This window comes from Ylistrum balloti, unplaced genomic scaffold, assembly GCF_031769215.1.
Source record: "Ylistrum balloti isolate Yb309-2 unplaced genomic scaffold, AGI_CSIRO_Ybal_v1 Utg369870, whole genome shotgun sequence".
NCBI lineage: Eukaryota > Metazoa > Mollusca > Bivalvia > Pectinida > Pectinidae > Ylistrum > Ylistrum balloti.
In genome coordinates, this window is record NW_026782013.1 from 123,917 (window position 1) to 150,664 (window position 26,748).

General features: G+C 34.9%; 2 protein-coding genes across 5 annotated transcripts; one reads left to right on the plus strand and one right to left on the minus strand.

Moving 5' to 3' along the window:
- Positions 1-1,302: 1,302 nt before the first annotated feature.
- LOC132545981 (endonuclease III-like protein 1) lies at positions 1,303-6,215 on the minus strand. 3 transcript variants are annotated; one of them, XM_060209668.1, is made up of 5 exons: positions 5,325-6,215; positions 4,514-4,684; positions 3,884-4,149; positions 1,951-2,086; positions 1,555-1,665 (listed from the first exon to the last, which is right to left on the minus strand). In XM_060209668.1, the coding sequence occupies exons 1-5, from the start codon at positions 5,988-5,990 to the stop codon at positions 1,645-1,647; spliced, it is 1,260 nt and encodes a 419-aa protein (XP_060065651.1). In that variant the 5' UTR covers positions 5,991-6,215; the 3' UTR covers positions 1,555-1,644. The 3 variants fall into 3 exon arrangements, with proteins under 3 accessions (XP_060065650.1, XP_060065651.1, XP_060065649.1); XM_060209667.1 differs by lacking the exon at positions 1,951-2,086 and having other exon boundaries at positions 1,303-1,665; XM_060209666.1 differs by having other exon boundaries at positions 1,603-2,086.
- Positions 6,216-6,878: 663 nt separating this feature from the next.
- LOC132545965 (phosphoribosyl pyrophosphate synthase-associated protein 2-like) lies at positions 6,879-25,735 on the plus strand. Of its 2 annotated transcripts, XM_060209647.1 has the most exons (10): positions 6,880-7,005; positions 9,392-9,444; positions 9,919-9,985; positions 10,188-10,360; positions 10,893-11,008; positions 12,461-12,671; positions 14,027-14,097; positions 14,343-14,489; positions 18,352-18,496; positions 23,172-25,735. In XM_060209647.1, exons 1-10 carry the CDS (start codon positions 6,923-6,925, stop codon positions 23,183-23,185), a joined length of 1,080 nt encoding a protein of 359 aa, XP_060065630.1. In that variant the 5' UTR covers positions 6,880-6,922; the 3' UTR covers positions 23,186-25,735. The 2 variants fall into 2 exon arrangements, with proteins under 2 accessions (XP_060065631.1, XP_060065630.1); XM_060209648.1 differs by lacking the exon at positions 23,172-25,735 and having other exon boundaries at positions 6,879-7,005; positions 18,352-18,510.
- Positions 25,736-26,748: the final 1,013 nt, after the last annotated feature.

The following is a 26,748-nucleotide window of genomic DNA, read 5'->3' on the forward strand; positions in this document are numbered from 1 at the left end:
ATAGTCACCAGCTGAACATGAAAAATATCATTACATCAATCAAAATGCAATCAAGTTTAAAGAAGAATACATTCCAGTCATAATAGAAACTTAAAATAAATATGAAGTGAGGATAGTAATTTTTTTTAATACTTGGAGGTAATGGCTTTCTCTGAATTTCATATGGCTAAAGAGGAAAGTGTTGCTTTGTTTTACACATATCTGACATACTTATGTAAAGTAACTGAAATATTATCATGATATAATCAAGCATTTGAAAGCTATCAATAATCAATAATTTGAAATATGATAAATTACATGATATTTAAATAAAAAAAAAATCAAAATATATTTTTTGGCATTGATATTTTACACAAAGTATCAATAACTTTCAAAATAGAAAATGAAAAATGCAAGAAATATCAGTTGCTGAATACCAACAGGTAAGTTTTATGAGTAAATTCACTTGTTGGAACTCACTATATTTTGAGGGAAAAGACTACAATCACTTTCAAAACAAATTTCCCTGTAGGGATATTAAAAATGTTGGCATTCAGAGACACACCTGGTCTTATTGCAAGATAAACAAATCTACGTAAATATGTGGTTTTAATATAGGCAAGAAAGTCAGGAACATACAACAGGCTTAAAATACGGATGACAAGCTTACATTTTTTCAATGGGAAAATTAAGTATATGCCATAAAATATTGTAAAAGACAACATGTAACTTCTTGTGTCTTGAAATAAATTTGAAATCTTCCAGGTACTGAAAACCAAATGATGTTAAAGACAGATTATATACAGTCGTTGCTTACAAGTCAGAACCTATGACCACAATGGTTAATTTCATTTCTTGAGAAAACCAATGATATTTTAGGTACACCATAAATATCAACATCCTGATCTGAAACCATGAAGACACAGGAAGAATTTAAATATATCAATAAGATCAAATATTTCATTGACTTTGCTGACGTTTGAAAAACTGTTAGAAAGATACTATTTATTTAGAACAAGTAACTGGTTAAATAATGAAAAGACATCAAATTACCAGCTATAATATTCAAATAATTTAGCTTAAGTGCGCCAAAATATAAAACTCCTGTTTGTAATCAAACTTAAATGTCAAATCAAATATTTAAAATTTGCTTATCAATCATATCTATAAATCAAGAAAACTATGATTTTAAAAATTATTTTTGCATGATTTTTTTTCTGTTTTTTTAAAACTAGACTTTAAGAAAAAATTGCAAAGTGAAAAATGAAAAAATATCACAAGTTTATTAAGCAGTATCTTTGAATAAACATATTTTATGCATGTACTGCTTTTCCAAACTTGTAAAAGATTAAACAAACACAGGCATGTATGAGATATTATGTTTGCATTTACAGAGTATCCATTTAGAACACTTGAGATATAGGATAAGATACTGCAAAAGATGTGTATTTTCAAAGTAGCCTTTGCTTGCTTTAACTTGTAAATTAGTCATAGAGAAATGCTATTTATGATTCTTCCTTCTCGTCTTTCTTTTCTTGTTTGACTTTGACCTTTGATGCTTTAATAGATGCCTTGCCTATAGCACATATCTGCTGATTTAGACAAGTAGAACATTTTGGATTGCTGGCTGTACAAATCTGCTGACCGAAGCCCACCAACAGAAGATCAATGTTGCCCCAATACTCCCTACAAAAGAGTACATTCTTATATCAATTAACAAAATAACACAACAAAAATCAAGGATCAACAACTTGTTATCAATAAACACATAAATGATTAGTAAATTGTAATGCCCTAAATCTTTCGGTGATCATCACATTGAAAAGACCATCCTTCCAGATCATGATATTGACAGGATTACTTGAAGAAACAAGTCAATGACAGATAGTCACAACTTTCAACTTTAAAACTGATTTTGGCAGAAATTCATCTTTCTTCTTTTTTAATTTTCATCTCTTTCTTGATCTTGACCCCCATTTTTTTCACAGTAGCCCTGCCGACAGCACAGATCTGTTGGTTGAGACAGGAAGTACATTTTGGTCTGACAGGCAGGCAGGTCTGCTGGCCAAAGCCTACCAACAGGTGGTTGATGGTCTTCCAATGTTCTCTGTGGAAAAACAACACAGCAAGCAACTGTAACTAAACAGGATATACACTGGCTCAGCTCAGGACATACACAGATTAAGCTGTACCAAAACCGAACATACACTGATTCAACTGAGACTATACAAAACATACATTCAGCTTTAACTGAACAGGGCAACCAGACTCAGTTGAGACTATACAAAACATACACTCAGCTTTAACTGAACAGGACAACCAGACTCAGTTGAGACTATACAAAACATACACTCAGCTATAATTGAACAAGACAAACAGACTCAGCTAGAAATAAACAGGACATACACTCACTCAGCTATAACTTAATAGGACAAACACAGACCCAACCATACCAAACAGGACATACACTGATTCAACTGTAACTAAGCATGATCTTCAGTGAGTCAATTTACACTAACAGCATTATGTAAAACATTGATCATTTAATTACCATGTTCAGTGCATTAACAGATGTATGTCTGAATTAACGTATTTAGTTAATATCCATCATATTTAACACATAACCTGTAACGTTCTAAATACAGTGTACCTTATATTTCAACATCTATATGACCTTTGCTGTTGCAAGGATATTAAGTCCACCAATCTAATGCAGAAGTAAACCTATGTCTGGTTTAATTTTTTGAGTTTTGAACTCCAAAATCGATTATAATTATATACAGGTGTGATATGTTTTTCAATTGCAATCCCCTTTAGTCAAGCATTGTAAACTTGAACATTTTCGACTTCAGGAAAAATCCAGAACTGATTTCAAAAAACTTCCATGGCTAAACACACATGAAAATTGTAAATTATATGGTCCCCGAGCCCCAATAGCCAGAGGGGCGGGGCCAAAAATGGCCAAATTGATAGAAACTTCAAAAGTCTTATTCTCAAATCCCAGGTATGGTAGCATCAAGTAATCTTCATGGATGGAAAGGCCTTTAGATGCTTTTACAAAATTTTGAATTTCATCACCCCAGGGTCTCACATTTACCCCTGGGAAGGGGGTAAATTTTACTATAGTTTATATGGGTCAAATAGACTGAAATTTCAAAAATCTTCTTTTCAACACCCAGATAATGCAGAACAAAATACTCTTTACAGGCTGTAAATTCCATGACCCCAGGGTCTCGCATTCCTCTTGGGGAGGGAAAAATTGACTATATATTGGAAAATTACATTTTTGTGCATACCCGGTAATTTGTTTATTTTCTTTCAGAAATAGCTAAAACTTGGTTGGAAATAATTGTTTTCAGTATAAGCTGACGGTTTGATGACTGACCCCCTTGGGCTGATGGGTAGGGCCAAAAATGGGTCAAATTGACTGAAATTTTAAAGACGTTCTACTGTTCTTGGAAAGAAGATTTTATACAGGAGAATTCAAATCATGAATATTCATTTCTTTTCATTCAAACTTGGTTAGAAGCCTTTGTATTGGACAGCGGTTTATATTTGCACTGTGTGTACAATATAGTGTAAGTTTAATTACTTTTTTTAAACAAAATCATGTTACTAGAAGCATTGTGACTCAGGTGGCCATCAAGACCTTTGGGCCACTTGTTTCACTGATGTTGACCTCCAAGTAAGAAAGACACTCAACTACGCATAAGGGGTATTTTTAATTTTTGATTTATAATTCATAGGTGCTGCCAAATAGTCATTCAAATCATTTCAAAATAGAATCATCTCAAAAAAAATGTATGTTCGATTGTACCATCTACCTTGTTCCACAAATAAAGATGCCTGCCTCAACCCCTGTGATTGTAATTGTAGGAGATAACAAATGAAAATGCTATCTTACCTTGGTAACCACTCCTCCAATGCTTTTCGTGTCTGTTCTGGATCTTTTGTAGGCTTCTTTACCCAACCTAGCCAGTTACAGATCCTGTGTACATGTGTGTCAACACCTATGCCCACCACCTGGTCCCAGGCACATTTCATGGTAAGATAGGCCATTTTGGGTCCTACCCCTGGAAGTTTGCACAAGTCTGCTACAGTATCAGGAATGTCACCGTTGTATTCATCTCGAAGAATGACACTAGTTTTCTTTATGTAAATCACCTTTTTCTGAAAATTGAAAAAAATACTCCATATAAATCAATCCATCCAAAAAAACAGAAACAGCTTTCCTTACCTATGTAGAAGATTTTAAAAATAAGTTCTGTCACTTTACACACTTTCCAAAATTTAAAGAGTTACTTCCCTTCTCAACATTTCTTTATGGAAACTTTTCCATCATTTGAGCATAAAACGTTAGAGTAAGAAGAAACTTGCTTCAAAATTGGCAATATGGAAACTTACAAGATTCTTCACACCCCTACCTGAATCCTTAACAATTTTTTTGTTTCCCATCATTCTAAATGCCTTCATATCATGAAATACATACCTGCTACTTACATGCCTACTTCCTAAAAACTAACTCATGACTTACCTTCCAGAAACCTACAGGGTATATCAGTTTTCCAAGTTTTTCATCAGATGTTTTGAGGATATTGTCAACAGTACAGCCATGTGAGCGAAGCTTAGACATTGCTGCAGATGTCACCTGATCTTTAGTCTGACTGGATAGCATAAGTGAAAGCAGTACTTGATAACGATACACCTGTAAGATAATTTAGAGTGTATAAGTGAAAGCTTGATAACAATACACCTGTATGATAAATTTGACAATATAATAAAACAGTACTTAAAAGTGATACACCTGTAAGATTATTTAGATAGTATAAGTGACAGCGATACTTGATAGCAATACATCTGTATGATAAGAAAGGCAGTTTAAGTGACACTAGAATTTAAAAATGATTTACCTGTAATACATGCATAATTTAGATAATATTCATATAAGTCAATGTTAGTGATAAAGAACACTTTCAATTATATGATTTAGACAGTATAAGTGGCAGCAGTACTTCGTGAGAGCAGTACACACGACATTCAGTTGAAGTATTATGATTTCATACCCGACACCCTTTGAATATAACCTAGACAGTACAGTGGTAATGTAAATCTGTCATACAATGCAAAATCATCCAGAAGTGACGGTTGTCATTGTTTATAAACACTTGTAAAGTAGACGCCTAGCCAAAAAATTTATTATCATCTTCAGATGTAGGTGCACTCTCCACGGCATCACTGAACTACATCGACTTACACATATACAACCTTAACACTTTGTGTCTTTAATCCTTCTTATGAAAATACTAGATTCTCTACTGATGAAAGCTTTGACAGTGTATACCAACCTCAGGCTTTGAATCTTTATCACTAATTTCATCACAACCCATGGAGTCTACTGGTGCACTCTTGTCCTTTCTCATTTCAATAATATTTTCAAGATGTGTTTTCCAGAGTGGTGGCTCCCATTTTGTTTTCTTTTGGTCGCTATCATCATAAGAAGTCTGAAAATCAGTATCTGTTGGCTCAGATTTTATGGGGCCATTTTCATATTGGATTGTCTGTTTGCCTCTTTTCCTTGTTTTAGATCCTTTCTTTGTAGTTCTGGTATCTTTGTCCAAATTAGGTTCAACACTGTCCACAGACGGCTCTTGTTTAATCTCCAGTGTTTCTCCAACATTCGTTTCCGACTTCACGCAGATGTTATCACATTTATTAAACGGCTCCGTTCTTCTTTGGTCGAAAGCATCGAAGGTTTGGGCATAGTCATCGTCTCGAGGCTCTTCTTTGACTTTCAACAGTGTTTCTGTAGGAAATGACGGGTGTATTTTTGGGGGATTACAAACAGTTGGTCTGTTCAATGCTAATTTTGATCTGGTTACTCTACCACGTTTGAAATATGGAGATTCAGCCATTTTCAATAATCCTAATGTCATGTAAGTATATCGGTTATATGTTTCACTCCACAACTGACGTAAAATGTTCCTATCTACAAGAATGAAGTTTCTAGGCATTGGTTACATATGTACAGCATCGCACATTTTGTTTATGTAACAGGTCATTTTCCCGCGAAATCTAAGAGGCGTTCCGAATGGTACTTTCATTTTCGCTAATATCTTGGGTGGGGTGATTTATGTACGTTGTTCCCGGCCCAGCCCCGGCCCAATTCCCGTACAAGAAAAGTAAGAAATAATTAATATCTGAAGATAAAAAAAATCTTATAAATCTCAAACGGTCCGCGATCATAACTAATGCGAAATTAGATGTGAAATATGCCTCTCTTGTGGAGAAAACTGATGTATTTACAATCAGTCATGTATAAATCTGTTTGGAATTTCAAAAAATCTTAAATCAAACCGTATGGTCAGAGACATATATAATACTGTCTATATGTCTCTGGTATGGTAGCTGTGATTTGCGACAAATCGGAAAATTTCACAGTTGCGTGCGGCGTACAAGCTTTCGCACCCTGAATACAAACAAATCGTCAATTAAAAACCCATTCGGTAATTACGTTATTTCATTCAAACTGTCAGAGTCTTACGATATATTTAAGTGGAACTGTGTTTTTAAAAAATGAGAAATTATTAGATTTTTTGTTCTAGAGATATAAATTATTTCTTACTTTCCTGGTACGGGTATCGGTATTGGGAACGGCGTACACGAACTCACCCCTACCTATGTCTTGACTTTCTCGTGCGATACAAACGCTTTGTAGATAGAATTTCGTCTCTACTTTCGGTTTGAAAGTATCTGATAATTGAATTACAACTATAGCATAAATCAGATAGTTGAAAGGATATGATTTTTAATGCTATGATATATAAACAATCAAATTCCGAACAGGATGTAACGATCACTAACACTGGATTGTTTCCCATGACATAGTTCTTGGTTGGAGGCTTCTTCGATGAGGTGAAGGCCGTCTGACCACAAAACAAGAAGCATGGCGGCCTCAGCAGGACAGAAATGCCCAATGGTTATTTTGGCAGGGAATTCTCATCCGGAACTTGCGCAACTGATCGCAAGGTGTGTGAGGATACATACTTACAGTTAAATGCGTGTTTGTTTTAAGTTAGTCATAATCTGCCATGTTGTACAAAAAACAAAATGCCTTTTAATCATATCAATAAACTAGGACACCAAACGTATATTGAGAGTTTCGACGATCACATTCACAAAAGCTCATTCTGATTGTCATGGCATGCAATCATAATCAACCTTGAGATGTTGACTAATTGACTCATATTCTTTTATGGGATATATGCATGTTTAATATTTAAAATTTCTATTTCTAGAATTCATTTAAACCAATAGACCGAAAATTTCTGCCTCTAAATGATCATTTAATGTCAGTATTCCCATTTATTTTGCCGTTAGTGATGTTTACATTTTTAGCCCAACATCATCAGATGGTAGCTATTCAAATTGCAATACGCCCGTATTCTGTCATCTGTTCATCCATAAACAATTTTTGTTAAAGCTATTTCTTTAGTACTGGATGGATCTTTCTCAAATTTCATGTGAATGCTCCCAATAGTCCCTTGTTGTGCCCAGCTAATTTGGTACTGATCAGAAAAACAAAATGGCTAACAGGCAGTCATCTTTGATTTTTTCAATGATGTTTGTTATCGCTATTTCTTGAAAAGTACCCAATGGATCTTTCTCAAATTTCATATGTAGGTTCCTGATTATCTCTTGTTGTGCTCATTTAAGTAAGGGGCAGATCAGAAAAAGACAATGGCAAACAGGCAGCTGTCTTGGATTGTCACTTTGAAAAGTTGTTGTAATGACCATTTCTTGAGAACTACAGAAAAGATCTTTCCCAAATTTAATGTGTAGTCTGTCCTTGATCTCTAGTTGTGCCTGTTTGATTTTGATACTGATCAGACACAGTTTTGGGCTAAAAGTAACCAAGTTTTATTCATTATGTAATATATAACATTACAAAATATATATCTGTGGACAACTCAGTCTACAAATAATGAAATACTGGTCTTTTGCTAAGAGAAAATTACAAACTAATTACTACAACATGAAAGGCTGAATCTAAAGGGATGGTGAGTTTCATTCAGTATCTTAAAACCATGTCAGTGCTGGAGGCCTGGACCTGGTTAATCCACAGTTCTTTGGAGATTGTGACTGAGTAGGTCAGTGCATGTGTAACCTACAAACCTGTTAGGTTGTTAATGGCTGGAACCTGTCAAGGTGAGGAGGTGATTGGCTGACCATATAAATCCCCTTCTAAGACAAGAGGGGTCCCCAAGGTTCCATTGCCCCAAATGTGACATGCCATGATTGGAACACTGATCCCAGGATGACCAACTTGATAGTTGGGACAGCCAGAAAGGAATGATGATCCATCCCACCTCATTAATGTATTAATTACTTAATACCTATGAGAAAATGGCCAACAGGTGGCCATTTTGGATTTCGCCTAGTAAAGATTGTTATCACTATTTCTTGAAAAGTACTTCATGGATCTCTCTCAGATTTCATATGTAGGTTTTCCCTTTGTCCCTAGTTATGCCCATTTAATTTTGGAACTGATCAGCGAGACAAAATGGTCATCAGGTGGCCATCTTAGATATGACAGGTAAAGATTATCGTTGCTAGTTAAGCAGAGGAATGTTCAAAATATGTTATCTTTAAGAGCAAAAACAGAGAAGAGAAGAAAAATGAGGGAAAAGATCCAACTTTCAAATTAGAAATAAAGATGAAACTATGGTGGGCACCAAGACCTCTTTGGGATCTCTTGTTATTGACTATGCTTATTTTAGACACAGAAAGGACCTGTTCATAAAAGTCGTAGAAATGTATAAAATGCTGGAATATCCGGACTAAACAGTATCAGGCTGTTTTGGATAGTACTGGACTGTACAGGGGAGGTGCCAGGATTTTATTAGTAAAACATCTTAAATTCTAAGTGTAAGTGGAAAGGGGAAAAACCCAACAGAATGGCTTAGAAATAGCTAACTATAAGGTCTGAAAAGGTAAATGAGGCAAACAAACTTGTTTTGCTTTGAAGATTTTTGGATATATTTGCTGGAATCGTCATATAATTCACTGCATCCATGATGGATGTGTTTCTAACACTTATATGAACAGGTCATTTCTGTCTCTAAAATGAACATAGTCAATGAAAATATAGATACCAAAAACAGCATAAAAAATAATACATATTTATATATATGTGAGTGATATGTACTCTAGAATCAGATTTATCACACCCATCAGATGGACTGTATAAACCTATGATCTTATCAAAACATTGTGTTTAAATGTGTTACAGTATTTAGACAGGGCCATGTTATAAACCAAATATAAAATCCTTAGTATGAAAATTATTGAAACATTTACAATAGTAGCTAAGTAATAATGCTAAAATTCAGGTGTTATTTTCTGTATGTTGCAGCCGATTGGGAGTACGACTTGGGGATATGACAGTTTACCACAAATCTAACAGAGGTAATAAGTGCACATACACAAAATAGTAAAACAATAAATACTTTTTTTTAACAAAAAACTGCTGTAAGCTGTGTTCCTGAAATAATTCCTATTTGCTGACCACATTCTTCTTCCATTGGTTCTGTAATATAAATTACTTGTTGGTATTGAATTTTGAGTACTAAATAAGGAAAAGTAAATGGCTCAATTTGCATTGTCAAACAGCAATGTTTTTTTTTTTTTTAATGATATTGTAGTAAACTTAATGAAAGATGGATCATCATTATCATCATCATCATCATCATCATTAGGATCTTCTTCTTGTAAACTAAATGATATAAGTGGGACTTAATTAATAATGTAAATTACCAGTATTAGCAAACTGAATCAAGGGTATATATAACAAGACATCTGTATTTGGACACTAGAAGAAAATAATAAGATATATATAGCTTGCACTCTGTAATGTCGTTATTATGCTTGTTTTCTTTAAAGAAACCAATGTTGAAATTAAAGAATCTGTTCGAGGAAAAGATGTTTACATCATCCAGACTGGTACCAAGTAAGTCCCAATTTTACAGTAGAGTTTTTGGGTTACATAAATACATTGTACAGGTGTACATGTGTACCGTACTACAATGACCATGCTGTAATCATTTTTGTATAATTCTTTTTGTATTTGATAGTTTGACAGCTGTTTATCCTACTCTCTCAGCATCAAATATTGGATTTCTGTTTTTTTGTTACATACATTTATATTGTAGGGATGTAAACAATGATGTGATGGAGCTTCTCATAATCTCGTATGCCTGTAAGACTAGCTGTGCCAGTACCATTGTGGGTGTCGTTCCATATATACCCTACTCAAAACAGAGCAAAATGCGAAAGCGTGGATCTGTGGTATGCAAACTTATGGCTACCATGTTTGGAAAAGCAGGTAAACAGCTGAAGATGACTATTGGTGATGATGAGAGGATGTACAAGCACTTTATCTGAAGTGAATGTTATGAATATGTATGTTGTTTGAGGTGAAATTAGTGAGTAATTTGTCTTAGATTTACTTGGACTTAGGTTAACATAGGTTAACCTCATATTCTTCCAGGTTTTATCAGTGTGTACTATGTCAGAGGTAAATTTTGTGTGTACTAATTCTAAGGTATAGTTAAGGTGTATTTTGTCTGAGTCTAGGTTAGTGTGTTGCTTCAAGATTGTGTGTACATTGTCCAAGGTTTACTTTGTAGTATACTTAATCACACAATAACATTGTGAATTATTTTGTCAGATGTTTACTTTGTGATAAGCTTCATCTCAAGTTTACTTAATAACCTACTTTTTTATATAATGATGTACTTAATCTGGGTTTTACATTTTGATATACTTTATCAGAAATTTGCTTTGTGATTTAATCAGTGTCAGGTTTAATGTATGATGTATGTAGTCACATGATCACATGATATACTTTGTCTCAGGTTTAACACATATCATTACGATGGATCTTCATCAGAAGGAAATCCAGGGCTTTTTTGACATCCCAGTTGAGAACCTTAGAGCCTCACCTTTCCTCATCGACTATATAGAACAGTCTGTAAGTGATCTGGCCAGCTAAATACCACTACTTTTATCATTGAAATGTTATTGTACTGTAAAATCTTTTATTGTTGGAAGGTGTTTATTTCTTTATTATCTTTAAGGTACAATGTATCCAAACACCCACATGACCATGAGATGATAGACATTTAATTTTGAGCCTCACAAAAACAGGATTTTACAGTAGTTTTCTCCCTTTGACCGTCTTATCCCAAGGAAGAATATTTAAGGATGAAAATATCATATTTAAGTGACTTTTGAGAAGTGTACAAGATATGATATTTTCATTTTGTGTTTTGTATTGCATCAATATTTAATCATGAAAAACAGTGTATATTCGGGAGGGAGGGGACATAAATTTTAAGGTCTTTAAAGTCTTGTGGTCTATTGCTATCGCTTTTGTCTGACATAATGTTTTTTGTGCATCTGTAAACTTTTAACATTTTCAACTTCTAAAAAATCCCTTCACCAATTACAACAAAATTTTGCAGAAACCTTCCCTGGCAAGAGTTGAACCAAAATGGTGAATGATATGGTCCTCCACACTTGAATGCCTGTGGGGTGGGGGAGGGCCAGAAGTGACAGGTTGACTCAAATTTCAAAAATCTTCTTCTCAACACCCAGAAAATAAAATGCAATTCATTGATGGAAGCGTCTTAAGGTGCTTAACCAAAATTGTGAATTTCATAGCCCCAGGATTTTACCCCTGTGAGGAGGGGGTAAAGTTGACTAAAGTTTATGTAGGAAAAGTACATTTCGAGCATAATTTGTTTATTTTTCCATTGGAAATATTTCAAACTTTGTTAGAATTATAAACAAAGGATAACGACTTGACAGTATGCACATATTGATCCTAGCTGACCTCCAGGGGCTGATGGATTGGCCCGAAAAGGGTCAAATTGACTCCCGATTTCAAAAATCTTTTTTCATGTGAAGTTTACTTCAGTTTTTATAGGAAATACAGTAATATAGGAAAAATATAGGAAAATTGCATTTTTGAACTATATGAAGACTGTTTTGATGGTATGTTTATACTGACACTGGCTGACCACCAAAAACATATCACTTGTCTTACTATCATCAATATCATAGTTTCTTTTCACGACACTTGCAAGCTAATACTTTACTATTATCACTGTCACATTTTGTTTTTTGTGACACATGGAAGCTAATTACCCTACAACTTTTATACCTGATATGGCTTAACTCAGGTGACCATCAAGATTGCTATTTGTGAATTTTGCATTTAAAATTACAATGTACCACATTAACAAACTAGAAAGGCGAAATGCATGATTCTTGTTTGAAATGTTTGTTTTACCACTTTATCAGTATGTCGTTTTTTCCAACTTTCTTTTCTCTAGCCATATTAATAGGCAATTTATTTATATTTCATCAGAACAATTGTATTGCAAGCAATATTTATGTATCTTAAAATTGTTCTTTAAAGATACCAGATTACAGAAATGCCATAATAGTTGCTAGAAATCCGAATTCTGTGAAGCGTGCTACATCTTATGCTGAACGGTTACACCTGGGAATAGCTGTTATACATGGAGATGATAAAGTCACAGAAACAGACTCCGAGGATGGACGCAATTCCCCACCGTTGCAAAGACAGGCACACCATAAAATGGAATTTGGTCTTGAAATATTACCAGGTAATTCTATAAGATTCTATTGTGTCCTAGAGAGTAGGGTTGAAAATGAATCTGCATAATTTTGGCTAAACAATGTATTATTTCTGACCATGATTTGCCAGGAAAAACTCAGAAAAAAGACAGGATTTTCTGTGACAGATACCATTTCTCAAATTTCATTTGTAGATGCCCTATAGTCCCTGGTTATGCCCCTTGATTTTAGGATTGATCAGAAAAACAAAATGGCAGACAGGCGGCCATTTTTTATTTGACAATGAAAGATTATTATTCCATTTTCTTCAGAAGTTTAAGATGGATTTTTTTAAAGTTCCTCTTGGTCCATACCGGTGCTGTATTCATTATTGGATGTACCAAAAAAATCAAATAGCTGACAAGTGACCATGTCCATTTATAGATAAAGGTTATTGTTGCTAAATCTTGGGAGGAATAAACAAATTCCTCTAAATTGGAAAGGGTAGTATTCCTCATACTGAAAGCATGGAAAATTTCCTGAAATAGAGACTAAGCAGCATATTTTACTGAACATATTTTCAAATTATGCCATCATGAAAAAGAATTATCAATCAAAACTCGCCATTGTTATATTTTATTCGTGTCATCTCCATGTATGTCATATATTTTACCCTATCCCTTTTTTGAATTATGAGGAAAAGGGCTGTCCAAAATTTCTCAATTTTTTAAAGAGACATCACAATACAAACATTAATTTTGCTATTAATTGTACACGCCTTTTATACTCTCAATTACGTTTATATATGGTAAATGTTATTTGATAACTATAAGTCAATTCAGAATTAGGAAATAAATGACATTAATTGCCAACATTGTTGCGAATGATTCCGGCGGGAAGCCTTTTAATGCTTTCAGGCGACCATGCTTTTCGCCATGCATTATCATATATGATTAAAAAATTTCCATAAACAGACTGTTGTTCAACAGATAGGGATTTCCTTTTTATCTTTATACCATGATGCCACTTTAGAATAAGCCAAAAATTCCCCTTTTTCCACTGTGGGTATTATTTCACAAATTCTAGATTAACTCATGATTAAGAGCAAAAACGGAGGAAAGAAGAGAAAAGAAAGGGAAAGCTAAAGAGCTAATAAAAATCTGATGATAATGGATGACAAGATTCCTCTAGGATCTCTTGTTATCATCCAGTTTTCTCATCTGTGCAATGCCTGTAGCAGTATTGGAAATTTCTTGGGTTAGCAATGTTACATCATTGTTGATCCATTGTAACATCACACACATAAATAAATGGTACATAAAGAATATCACAAGAGTTCCAATAAAGGGAGAAAATTGTTCACTTGTTTTTCAACATATATTTACAATATGTTTTTTATTTACAGTGTTGTTGCCTAAAGAGAAACCACCTTTAAATGTAGTAGGAGATGTTGGAGGAAGAATAGCTATAATAGTGGTGAGTAGGTTTGCTGTATCTAGCCAGTCATAACACTACCATGTTTTGCCACAAATAGGTACCATACTCCTCACTAGTAAAAAGAAGATTGACGAAAAGAGTTTATTTGCAGTAAAATACAGTTTATTGATAGCCTTTATTGCGCTAATGTGTACCTGGTATACATAATGGATGAAACTGCTGTTCATGTGTGATTTGTACATTGTACATTTCTAAACAAGAAGTTCTATATTTTTTCCTAACAGGATGACATGATAGATGATGTGAAATCCTATGTTAACATTGCCGAGGTGCTGAAGGACCGGGGGGCATACAAGGTATATGTAATGGCTACACATGGTCTGCTCTCCTCAGATGCTCCCCGCTTACTGGATGATTCCTGTATAGATGAGGTAATTAAACTTTTCTTGGAGATAAAAATCTTTTCCTTGATATAAGATTTGAAACAACATAAGGAAGTAGCATTAACTTATACACAGCCTCACTGCTCTTTCTCACACTATGTAATACACAGCCTCATTGCTCTTTCTCACCCAAACTATGTAATACACAGCCTTACTGCTCTTTCTCACCAAAACTATGTAATACACAGCCTTACTGCTCTTTCTCACACTAACTATGTAATACACAGCCTCACTGCTCTTTCTCACCCAAACTATGTAATACACAGCCTCATTGCTCTTTCTCACCCAAACTATGTAATACACAGCCTTACTGCTCTTTCTCACCCAAACTATGTAATACACAGCCTTACTGCTCTTTCTCACCCAAACTATGTAATACACAGCCTCACTGCTCTTTCTCACCCAAACTATGTAATACACAGCCTCATTGCTCTTTCTCACCCAAACTATGTAATACACAGCCTTACTGCTCTTTCTCACACTAACTATGTAATACACAGCCTCACTGCTCTTTCTCACACTAACTATGTAATACACATCCTCATTGCTCTATCTCATACTAACTATGTAAAACAGAGCCTTACTGCTCTTTCTCACACTATGTAATACACAGCCTTACTGCTCTTTCTCACCCAAACTATGTAATACACAGCCTTACTGCTCTTTCTCACACTAACTATGTAATACACATCCTCATTGCTCTTTCTCACCCAAACTATGTAATACACATCCTCACTGCTCTTTCTCACACTATGTAAAACAGAGCCTCACAGCCCTTTCTCACACTAACTATGTAATACACAGCCTCACAGCCCTTTCTCACACTAACTATGTAATACACAGCCTCACTGCTCTTTCTCACACTAACTATGTATTACACAGCCTCATTGCTTTATCTCATACTAACTATGTATTACACAGCCTCACTGCTCTTTCTCACACTAACTATGTAATACACATCCTCATTGCTCTATCTCATACTAACTATGTAAAACAGAGCCTTACTGCTCTTTCTCACACTATGTAATACACAGCCTTACTGCTCTTTCTCACCCAAACTATGTAATACACAGCCTTACTGCTCTTTCTCACACTAACTATGTAATACACATCCTCATTGCTCTTTCTCACCCAAACTATGTAATACACATCCTCACTGCTCTTTCTCACACTATGTAAAACAGAGCCTCACAGCCCTTTCTCACACTAACTATGTAATACACAGCCTCACTGCTCTTTCTCACACTAACTATGTATTACACAGCCTCATTGCTTTATCTCATACTAACTATGTATTACACAGCCTCACTGCTCTTTCTCACACTAACTATGTATTACACAGCCTCATTGCTCTATCTCATACTAACTATGTATTACACAGCCTCACTGCTCTTTCTCACACTAACTATGTATTACACAGCCTCATTGCTTTATCTCATACTAACTATGTATTACACAGCCTCATTGCTCTATCTCATACTAACTATGTAATACACATCCTCACTGCTCTTTCTCACACTAACTATGTATTACACAGCCTCATTGCTTTATCTCACACTAACTATGTATTACACAGCCTCATTGCTTTATCTCATACTAACTATGTATTACACAGCCTCACAGCCCTTTCTCACACTAACTATTTAATACACAGCCTCACTGCTCTTTCTCACACTAACTATGTATTACACAGCCTCACAGCCCTTTCTCACACTAACTATGTATTACACAGCCTCACAGCCCTTTCTCACACTAACTATATGATACACAGCCACACTGCTCTTTCTCACACTAACTATGTATTACACAGCCTCATTGCTTTATCTCATACTAACTATGTAATACACATCCTCACTGCTCTTTCTCACACTATGTAAAACAGAGCCTCACAGCCCTTTCTCACACTAACTATGTAATACACAGCCTTACTGCTCTTTCTCACACTAACTATGTATTACACAGCCTCATTGCTTTATCTCATACTAACTATGTATTACACAGCCTCATTGCTCTTTCTCACACTAACTATTTAATACACAGCCTCACTGCTCTTTCTCACACTAACTATGTATTACACAGCCTCACAGCCCTTTCTCACACTAACTATGTATTACACAGCCTCACAGCCCTTTCTCACACTAACTATATGATACACAGCCACACTGCTCTTTCTCACACTAACTATGTAATACACAGCCACACTGCTCTTTCTCACACTAACTATGTATTACACAGCCTCACAGCCCTTTCTCACACTAACTATATGATACACAGCCACACTGCCCTTTCTCACACTAACTATGTATTACACAGCCTCACTGCTCTTTCTCACACTAACTATGTATTACACAGCCTCATTGCTTTATCTCATACTAACTATGTATTACACAGCCTCATTGCTCTTTCTCACTCTAACTATTTAATACACAGCCTCACTGCTCTTTCTCACACTAACTATGTATTACACAGCCTCATTGCTTTATCTCATACTAACTATGTATTACACAGCCTCATTGCTCTTTCTCACACTAACTATTTAATACACAGCCTCACTGCTCTTTCTCACACTAACTATGTATTACACAGCCTCACAGCCCTTTCTCACACTAACTATGTATTACACAGCCTCACAGCCCTTTCTCACACTAACTATATGATACACAGCCTCACAGCCCTTTCTCACACTAACTATATGATACACAGCCACACTGCCCTTTCTCACACTAACTATGTATTACACAGCCTCACTGCTCTTTCTCACACTAACTATGTATTACACAGCCTCATTGCTTTATCTCATACTAACTATGTATTACACAGCCTCATTGCTCTTTCTCACTCTAACTATTTAATACACAGCCTCACTGCTCTTTCTCACACTAACTATGTATTACACAGCCTCATTGCTTTATCTCATACTAACTATGTATTACACAGCCTCATTGCTCTTTCTCACACTAACTATTTAATACACAGCCTCACTGCTCTTTCTCACACTAACTATGTATTACACAGCCTCACAGCCCTTTCTCACACTAACTATGTATTACACAGCCTCACAGCCCTTTCTCACACTAACTATATGATACACAGCCACACTGCTCTTTCTCACACTAACTATGTATTACACAGCCTCATTGCTCTATCTCACACTAACTATGTAATACACAGCCTCACTGCTCTTTCTCACACTAACTATGTATTACACAGCCTCATTGCTCTATCTCATACTAACTATGTATTACACAGCCTCACAGCCCTTTCTCACACTAACTATATGATACACAGCCACACTGCTCTTTCTCACACTAACTATGTATTACACAGCCTCATTGCTCTATCTCACACTAACTATGTAATACACAGCCTCACTGCTCTTTCTCACACTAACTATGTATTACACAGCCTCATTGCTCTATCTCATACTAACTATGTATTACACAGCCTCACAGCCCTTTCTCACACTAACTATATGATACACAGCCACACTGCTCTTTCTCACACTAACTATGTATTACACAGCCTCATTGCTCTATCTCACACTAACTATGTAATACACAGCCTCACTGCTCTTTCTCACACTAACTATATATTTCTCACACTAGCTATATACAGCCTTACTGCTCTTTCTCTAGTTTACCATATTTTTTAACGGATTGGAATACTTTGTTTGTCTAATGTATGAAAATGCTTCAAAATAGTGATATTGACTGTGTATCTGTCTAACACAAGATCAAATTTGTGTAAAACAAATTGAGAAAATTGAGCAAAATTGATAAAAGAAATCATCTTATCTTGGATGAGATAACCTGTTGTATACATATGATATTTAGACAATTGATGATTACAGGTGGTGGTAACCAATACAGTGCCCCACGAGATCCAAAAGATGCAGTGTCATAAGATTCGGACTGTGGACATCAGTGTGATGCTGGTTGAAGCCATTCGTCGGATACACAACAACGAGTCCATGTCTTACTTGTTCCGCAATATAGGCATGGAAGACTGATATCTCTCTCACTGCTCTCTCCCACACTAACTTTACCACAGAGTAAATCACTCATATTTCTCTATCTTGATAAGCCTATAATTCCATCCATCAATTTCTGGTAGATTCTGGGTAATCTTTATGGTTTCTTGGCTGGAGTCCTTCACTGAGTTTCAAACAAATCTTGGATTCTTCCAGTGGTTGTTCATATATCATTTGCTACTTTTTATGGTCTCTAACAGAGGCTGGGATTTTCTAGTCATGTCACTTATCAGGCACAGAAATAATTTAAGACATTTATAATAATACATATGAGGAAATATAAGTGATTTACATAACTTACTAATAGGTAATCATTGCACCACTGACTTGTGGTTCTGTGATGAGCTGTAATCGAGAGAGGTAACCGTTAGTAACGGATGACACAGGTCACCAAATCAACTGATGATACTGAACCTGTCTTTGTATAGAAATATAAAACATCTAAACAATGTTAACTGCTAAAGATTTGTTCCTTTTGCAAAGAGTATGATAATGTATCCATCCAAACTTGTGGGATGATTTCCACAGTAACCACATGTCCAAAAGTTGGTGACCTCAGTCCCATTCCTTATTGGTTGATATGGAGAGCATGTTGTTTAATTATTCTGTTTGTTCATTCCTTATTTGGGTATGTAAAAATATGAATTAAAAATTACATATATTATTGACACAAGCTAGCTCTAGAGAGTCATAGTTTGCTTGCTTTGATGTACATGTACTGTAATTTGTAGAGCCACGTACCTAAGACATATATATAGTGTGCACATTACATTAAAGATACATGCGTTTAAGGTGAAAGTGAAGATGCATGTACATAATAAAAAAAGATAACTTACCAGTAATAAGGAGGTGCAAGGGTATATTGTGAAAATTATGACATGGAATATTGTACTGTGAAAGCTGGCCCTCATTTTATCATCAGATAGGGAAACATGGCTGTAAGTTCATCATCAGGCACAGAAACCTGGTAATAAATTAATCACCAGGCAAGGAAACCTGGCCGTCAGCTATTCATCAGACAGGGAAATCTGGTCATAAGTTAATCATCAGACAGGGAAATCTGGTCATAAGTTAATCATCAGACAGGAGAATCTGGTCATAAGTTTATCATCAGACAGGGAAATCTGGTCATAAGTTAATCATCAGACAGGGAAACCTGGTCATAAGTTATCATCAGACAGGGAAACCTGGTCATAAGTTATCATCAGACAGGGAAACCTGGTCATAAGTTAATCATCAGACAGGGAAATCTGGTCATAAGTTTATCATCAGACAGGGAAATCTGGTCATAAGTTAATCATCAGACAGGAAAACCTGGTCATAAGTTTATCATCAGACAGGAAAACCTGGTCATAAGTTTATCATCAGACAGGAAAACCTGTTATAAGTTATCATCAGACAGGAAATCCTGGTCATAAGTTAATCATCAGATAGGGAAACCTGGTCATAAGTTAATCATCAGACAGGAAAAGTTAATCATCAGACAGGGAAACCTGGTCATAAGTTAATCATCAGATAGGGAAACCTGGTCATAAGTTAATCATCAGACAGGGAAACCTGGTCATAAGTTAATCATCAGACAGGAAAACCTGGTCATAAGTTAATCATCAGATAGGTAGACCTGGCTGTCAGTTAATCATCAGACAGGTAGACCTGGCTGTCAGTTAATTATCAGACAGGTAGACCTGGCTGTCAGTTAATCATCAGACAGGTAGACCTGGCTGTCAGTTAATCATAAGACAGGTAGACCTGGCTGTCAGTTAATCATCAGACGGGGAAACCTGTCTATCAGTTGATCATCAGACAGGTAGACCTGGCTGTCAGTTAATCATCAGACAGGTAGACCTGGCTGTCAGTTAATCATCAGACAGGTAGACCTGGCAGTCAGTTAATCATCAGACAGGGAAACCTGGATGTATGTTAATTGTTAAGTAAGGAATCCAGCAATCATTATCAAACTTACAAATCTCTAGACCTGTTTTCCCTACAAGAAATTTCATATTTCAAATCTTCCATTTTTTTCTAAGGTTAATATACTTTGTGATAGGCTATCTATTCATAGGTATACTTACAGCTTTAAAGGTGTCTAAGTACTTGGTCTCTTTAATGAGGGGTATCTTTATACATGTACATATGCATAGAAGTATGTTGTATATTTATACTTCATTACTTGGTCTCTCTATGGTGGTATGCCTACAATGTATGCCTGTTCTTTATGATTTGGTCTCTCTGTGGAGGTACGCCTACAATATATGTCTGTTCTTCATACTTTGGTCTCTCTGTGGAGGTACGCCTGTACATCGTATACTTGTACGTCATACTTTGGTCTCTCTGTGGAGGTACGCCTGTACATTGTATACTTGTATGCCATGAATTGATCTCTCGGTGGAGGTACACCTGTACATTGTATACTTGTACTTCATACTTTGGTCTCTCTATGGAGGTACCCCTGTACATTTTATACTTGTATGCCATGAATTGATCTCTCTGTGGAGGTACGCCTGTACATAATATACTTGTACTTCCTGGTTTGATCTCTCTGTGAAGGTACACCTGTACATTGTATACTTGTATGCCATGAATTGATCTCTCTGTGGAGGTACCCCTGTACATTTTATACTTGTACACCATGATTCAGTCTCTCTGTGGAGGTACACCTGTACATTGTATACTTGTACTTCCTGGTTTGGTCTCTCTGTTGAGGTACGCCTGTACATTGTATACTTGTACTTCCTGGTTTGGTCTCTCTGTTGAGGTATGTTGTATTCATTGGTTTCTTTGGCAGTATACATGTATTTCTTACCTTTGTCTCTCTACAGAAATAATCTACTAAGATGTTTGTGTTGAAGTTTATGTTGTGTTGTGGGGCAATTCATATTCTCACCGAGATATTAGGGTATTCACCATGTTTCACAGGTTAAGCCAGTGCCATCAGAGTGTTTCAGAATAGATATGATATTTTGGAATGGATATTTTTTGTATAAGAGTAGATATTAAAATATTTTGGTTGCAGAAATATTTTTGTATATTCCACAATCTTTGTCTAAGAAGAAGCATAGTACATGTATAATGGTAGTGAGATATATATAACATTCTTGCAATGTGGTGACTACATCAATGTATATCAAATAAGACTTTTGAAATTTTATTGTCAATTGAATAATTTTTTTTTCAATAAATCTGTCATTCTTTTTTTTATATATAATTCTTGGCATCTGCAAGCATAGTATCTTGTGATTTGGTTTATTTATGCTTTGAACTTTTTTTCATTTGCAAATATTTTCTATTGCATCTACGATATGAATACTTGAATGACTATAGAGCAGTTATGTAAACAAATTCTAAGTTCTTTTTACCATAATATGACACTATCAAAAGATGATATAACATCATCACACTTTTTCACTGTACATATATTTGTAGATTGTGTGATAAAACAGGGTTTTAAATCTAGTTTGTTTCCATAAGCAATTTTTTTAACTTGAAACTTGCATTTTTGTTTTGGTTTGCAGAGGCTCCCTGTAATGAAATGTTCCCAAGATGTTATCAGTCTCATTTCATGTTTATAAGATAATCAATATATCTATATATTCGATTTCACAAATATATTAGATTTGAATGAAGAGAAGACATTGGCCTGACCTTATTTTGCAGAAAGATAATTTTGTATCAGTAGAAATGGCTGTCCTGAACCAACTCTCATTGTAAGACATGTTAGGAGTAATCTTGAACTCTATAATAAATCTTAACAACAAAACAGGAACTACAATGTGAAATGACCATAACTTCCCATATCTGTTTGTCCTTCATCAGAGGTGAGTTCTAAACCATTCATCCTGGGTAATCTCGATGTGTTAACAGCAATGTAACAACAAAGATTGATGTATATTTTATAGAGGTCATTGGTCACTTGGATTTTATTTAACACCAGAGATGTATATTTTGTAGCGGTCAGTGCTCGGCTTACAAGAGTGATGTATATTTTGTAATGGTCAATGCCCGGCTTTACAAGAGAGATGTATATTTTGTAGTGGTCAGTGCCTGGCTTTACAAGAGAGATGTATATTTTGTAGTGGTCAGTGCCCGGCTTTACAAGAAAGATGTATATTTGTAGTGGTCAATGCTTGGCTTTACAAGAAAGATGTATATTTTGTAATGGTCAGTGCCCGGCTTTACAAGAGTGATGTATATTTTGTAAGGGTCAGTTAAAATTTTATTTCCTGTTATTTGGCTTGGTTTGATTGCATGAATCTTGCATTTCACTTCAAATGCATCACTTGCTTTGAAGTTTAGAGTGATTAGAATTTTTTTCTACCATATTATTATAACATAAGCAGCAACAAGTAGAAAGGCTAAGTAAAAGATGGATGCAATTTTGATTTCATGAAAATCAGAATATTTCTGTTCATTTCAGATTGGAAAATGTCATTGTAGCAGATAAGTAAAAAAATGAGGCAGTGAATGATGGGCTGCTTGTAACTTCTATAAATACTCTTCAAGTGATTCAGATTTGCACTTTTTTGAAGTCTATGATGAATGTAAAGACTAAACTTTAGACAATCTATTTGCATGATATGATTTCTTCAATAATATTGATGAATCAAAGGAAATTTTAATAGATTTTTTTATGATTTTCACAGAAACACACGACTAAGAACTTAAGCAGGACTTACAGATGAAGAGGTTGATGGTTGAAGGTTGTCACTGTTTGTCTGACCTCTACATAGTACAAACTTAGTCTCTAGTCTATGCAAGGATCTAAACCAAGTGCTGTTCTGGTTACAAATTACTTTGACCTCTTGAGAATACATGCATGGTTTTGATAAATGTTCATTTCTTAGGAATACATACATTTCATAGTATGTTGCTGGAATCCCATGTAACATACAGTAAAACTGATTACTTGTACAGTTTTCACAGTGAAAGTAAAACATCTAGCAACACGACAATCAGTTATTAAAGCCTTGAGCAATCATGGCCTACTTTATGCATTTCTGCGTAATCCTTGTTAGGCATTATTGAAATATTTTTTTTAATCTGTTCATATATTAGAATTTAGTTTAAAATGTCAGTATTTGTAGCATTAGAAATTACTGAATGAAGAAAAGAAGGTTGCATGAAAATAAAGTGACTTGCAATGGTGCACTGGGCCCGTCACTGAAAATCTAAGTGGAAACTTCGGAACTCACAGACTCTTTAAAAAAAATTGGCAGAATGTAATTTAGGATGTGTTGTCAATTTGTCCGTTACTTGATTTTTTTAAATCTAAACTAATATGGCTACTAGTTCTGGATTTTTTTTTCATGGGAAGCTTTAGCTGTTGAACTATTGTCTTTTGTTTGTTTGTTTGTGTTCAGCTTTTTAAACTTGAATGCAGAACTCTATCAGATTTTAGCTCAAATGGTTTATTTTCCATCCTTCCATCCATTTGTCTTTTTTTTTTTTTTCACTCAACACATGCCTTATATACAAAACATACCTGGGATGGAGTGCTGTCAAATTCTTTATGTAAATGACCCTCAAGGTCACAGGGGTCTAGTTTGATGAAAAAAAAATTAAAGAAGAAACATAATCTGAACATACAAATGGTTTATGATGATGATGACAAAGGTAGAGTTTGTAGATCTGCAGTACAATTATGTTTAGGACAAGTTTAACTTTAAAGGATTGCTAGAGTTTGTTTGTCCAGATTATTGCCCCATGATTTCTTCATAGTGGCTAGTGGCTGCCTCTCTAAGCAATATATGGGAAGCCCTAACTGTGCAGAGCAATTAGGGTGAAGGCAGTAAAAACTGGTCTGTTTCTCAGCTTAAACACCACAATAGGTAGGTAGCATAGAACCACACACCATTGATCCTCATCTGAGGTTATATAGGTCAATACTGAAAACTGATCAGCCTGATTGCTACACTATAAGCATAATCTGTAATAATAGACGATTTGGAAAGTGTTACCGCCTTTTCTTTTGATTTTTTTCCTCAGTGGTATTTTTGTCTACATTTGAATGTGTTTGACTGTTCTCTTAGAAAATTGGTTTTCATGGTTTATGCAGTTGCAACCTCCCAATTTTGATTTGATGATAAGATTTTATTCTCTATCTCATTACATATCTCTATTTATTTATGCATTTTGACACAAAATTATTTGTCACTTTAGCACAGGACGGGTGTTTATTTTACAGATCTGTGGTACTCTTTATGGTTAATTGCATTGTAAAGGATGCCCATAGTTGTTGAATAGTTTGCTTAAAGCTATGATGAAGGATGTCCAAAGCTATCATCAGGATTCAAGTTATTCTTTTCGATTCCTCACAAAATCAAAGGATTTCCGAGGGTATGATGGAAAATGATCTTAGTTTTATTAAAAGATATTTTTTGTTTTGATATTCTCCACAATTTTGTGATTTTTTTTTTGCAGCATGGCAAAATTATCTTGAAACAAGTAACCACTAACAGTGTCATACCCTAGAAATAACCTCTTATATTTATTTACAGAGCTTGGCAAAAGTTCCAACCTTTCATAGGAAAATCTCATTTTATTTCACTGCTCTAGAATGTTTTTTTCATGGTAATTTGCAATGTCTACTAACTTAGTTTGATAGTTTACAACAATGTCATCTTGTGCTGGTTGATTTCTATGTACAGGTAATTTCTAGCACTTTTAAAAAGATATAATTGAAACTACTGGTGTCACAGTGCAGATCTAACTGAAGTATATGCTTCAAACATTTGCATTAAGCATACCATAATTAACAAGCAAAGACAGATGTATATAGGATATATTGTAAACAAAGACAGATCTGTATAGTATATACTGTAGACAAAGACAGATCTGTATAGTATATACTGTAGACAACGACAGATCTGTATAGTATATACTGTAGACAAAGACAGATCTGTATAGTATATACTGTAGACAAAGACAGATCTGTATGGTATATACTGTAGACAAAGACAGATCTGTATGGTATATACTGTAGACAAAGACAGATCTGTATGGTATATACTGTAGACAAAGACAGATCTGTATAGTATATACTGTAGACAAAGACAGATCTGTATAGTATATACTGTTAACAACAGATCTGTATAGTATATACTGTAGACAAAGACAGATCTGTATAGTATATACTGTAGACAAAGACAGATCTGTATAGTATATACTGTAGACAAAGACAGATCTGTATAGTATATACTGTAGACAAAGACAGTATGGTATATATAGATCTGTATATATATACTGTAGACAAAGACAGATCTGTATTGTATATACTGTAGACAAAGACAGATCTGTATAGTATATACTGTAGACAAAGACAGATCTGTATAGTATATACTGTAGACAAAGACAGATCTGTATAGTATATACTGTTAACAACAGATCTGTATAGTATATACTGTAGACAAAGACAGATCTGTATAGAATATACTGTTAACAACAGATCTGTATAGAATATATTGTTAAAATAAATCAATCGTTATCACTTAATCTACCATTTAATATGACCTGGAGCATTTCTCATTACCTATACCATTTCGAAATCGATTGTGACATCATAACATGAACAATGCCTCCATTTGATTTTGTCCTCCATCTTTTTACTTTATAACCTCTCAGAATGTAATTTTTCTGAGTAGTGTGATGAAAGGTATTTTAAAATTTGTTTTCATTTCGCATGAGATTTTCGTAGTCTCATATGACATAAAAATTCATATAAGATCCTGTATGTACAGGGACACAGAAGAAGAGTATTAGAATATGTACTACAGACAACAGAGATGACATTGATGTAACTAGAGGATACGGATTCATATTTTGAAATTATAGAATGTTTTAGTCATTCACGGAGAGACTTTGTTTTTAGTCAGCATTTTGTTTCTGGTAGTCAGGGGATATTGTGTAAGAGGTCTGAATTAGTCTAATTCTTTTACTAATCAGCAGAAAGACAGTGTCACCAACCTCGTCAAATAATCTGATCATGGCGTTCAAAATCAAGGGTGACTGGGTGTTTTGTATTGTCATCAGCTAAAAACACCTTATTGTCCATTGTTATATAGTTATTACATTCGTTGGCATTGAGATAGTGCTTTGCCAGGGTTGATCCAAAAAGAAAATTTTAAATATTGATCAAAAGAAATATAAGACTATTCTAGAATTTTTTAACATCAATATCAGATTAACCTGAAGAAATTGGCAAGTTGGTGATACTGCACAAAG

Bases quoted from the DNA above. Each gene is read 5' to 3' on its own strand.
- LOC132545981 (XM_060209667.1), bottom strand. From the start codon at position 5,990: ATGCCTAGAAACTTCATTCTTGTAGATAGGAACATTTTACGTCAGTTG. The intron at 4,685-5,324 runs GTTGGTATACAC...ATTATCTTACAG, and splicing joins ATAAAGATTCAAAGCCTGAG to GTGTATCGTTATCAAGTACT. The intron at 4,150-4,513 runs GTAAGTCATGAG...TTCAATTTTCAG, and splicing joins ACCCTGTAGGTTTCTGGAAG to AAAAAGGTGATTTACATAAA.
- LOC132545965 (XM_060209648.1), top strand. From the start codon at position 6,923: ATGGCGGCCTCAGCAGGACAGAAATGCCCAATGGTTATTTTGGCAGGG. The intron at 11,009-12,460 runs GTAAGTGATCTG...TGTTCTTTAAAG, and splicing joins TCGACTATATAGAACAGTCT to ATACCAGATTACAGAAATGC. The intron at 12,672-14,026 runs GTAATTCTATAA...TTTTATTTACAG, and splicing joins TGGTCTTGAAATATTACCAG to TGTTGTTGCCTAAAGAGAAA.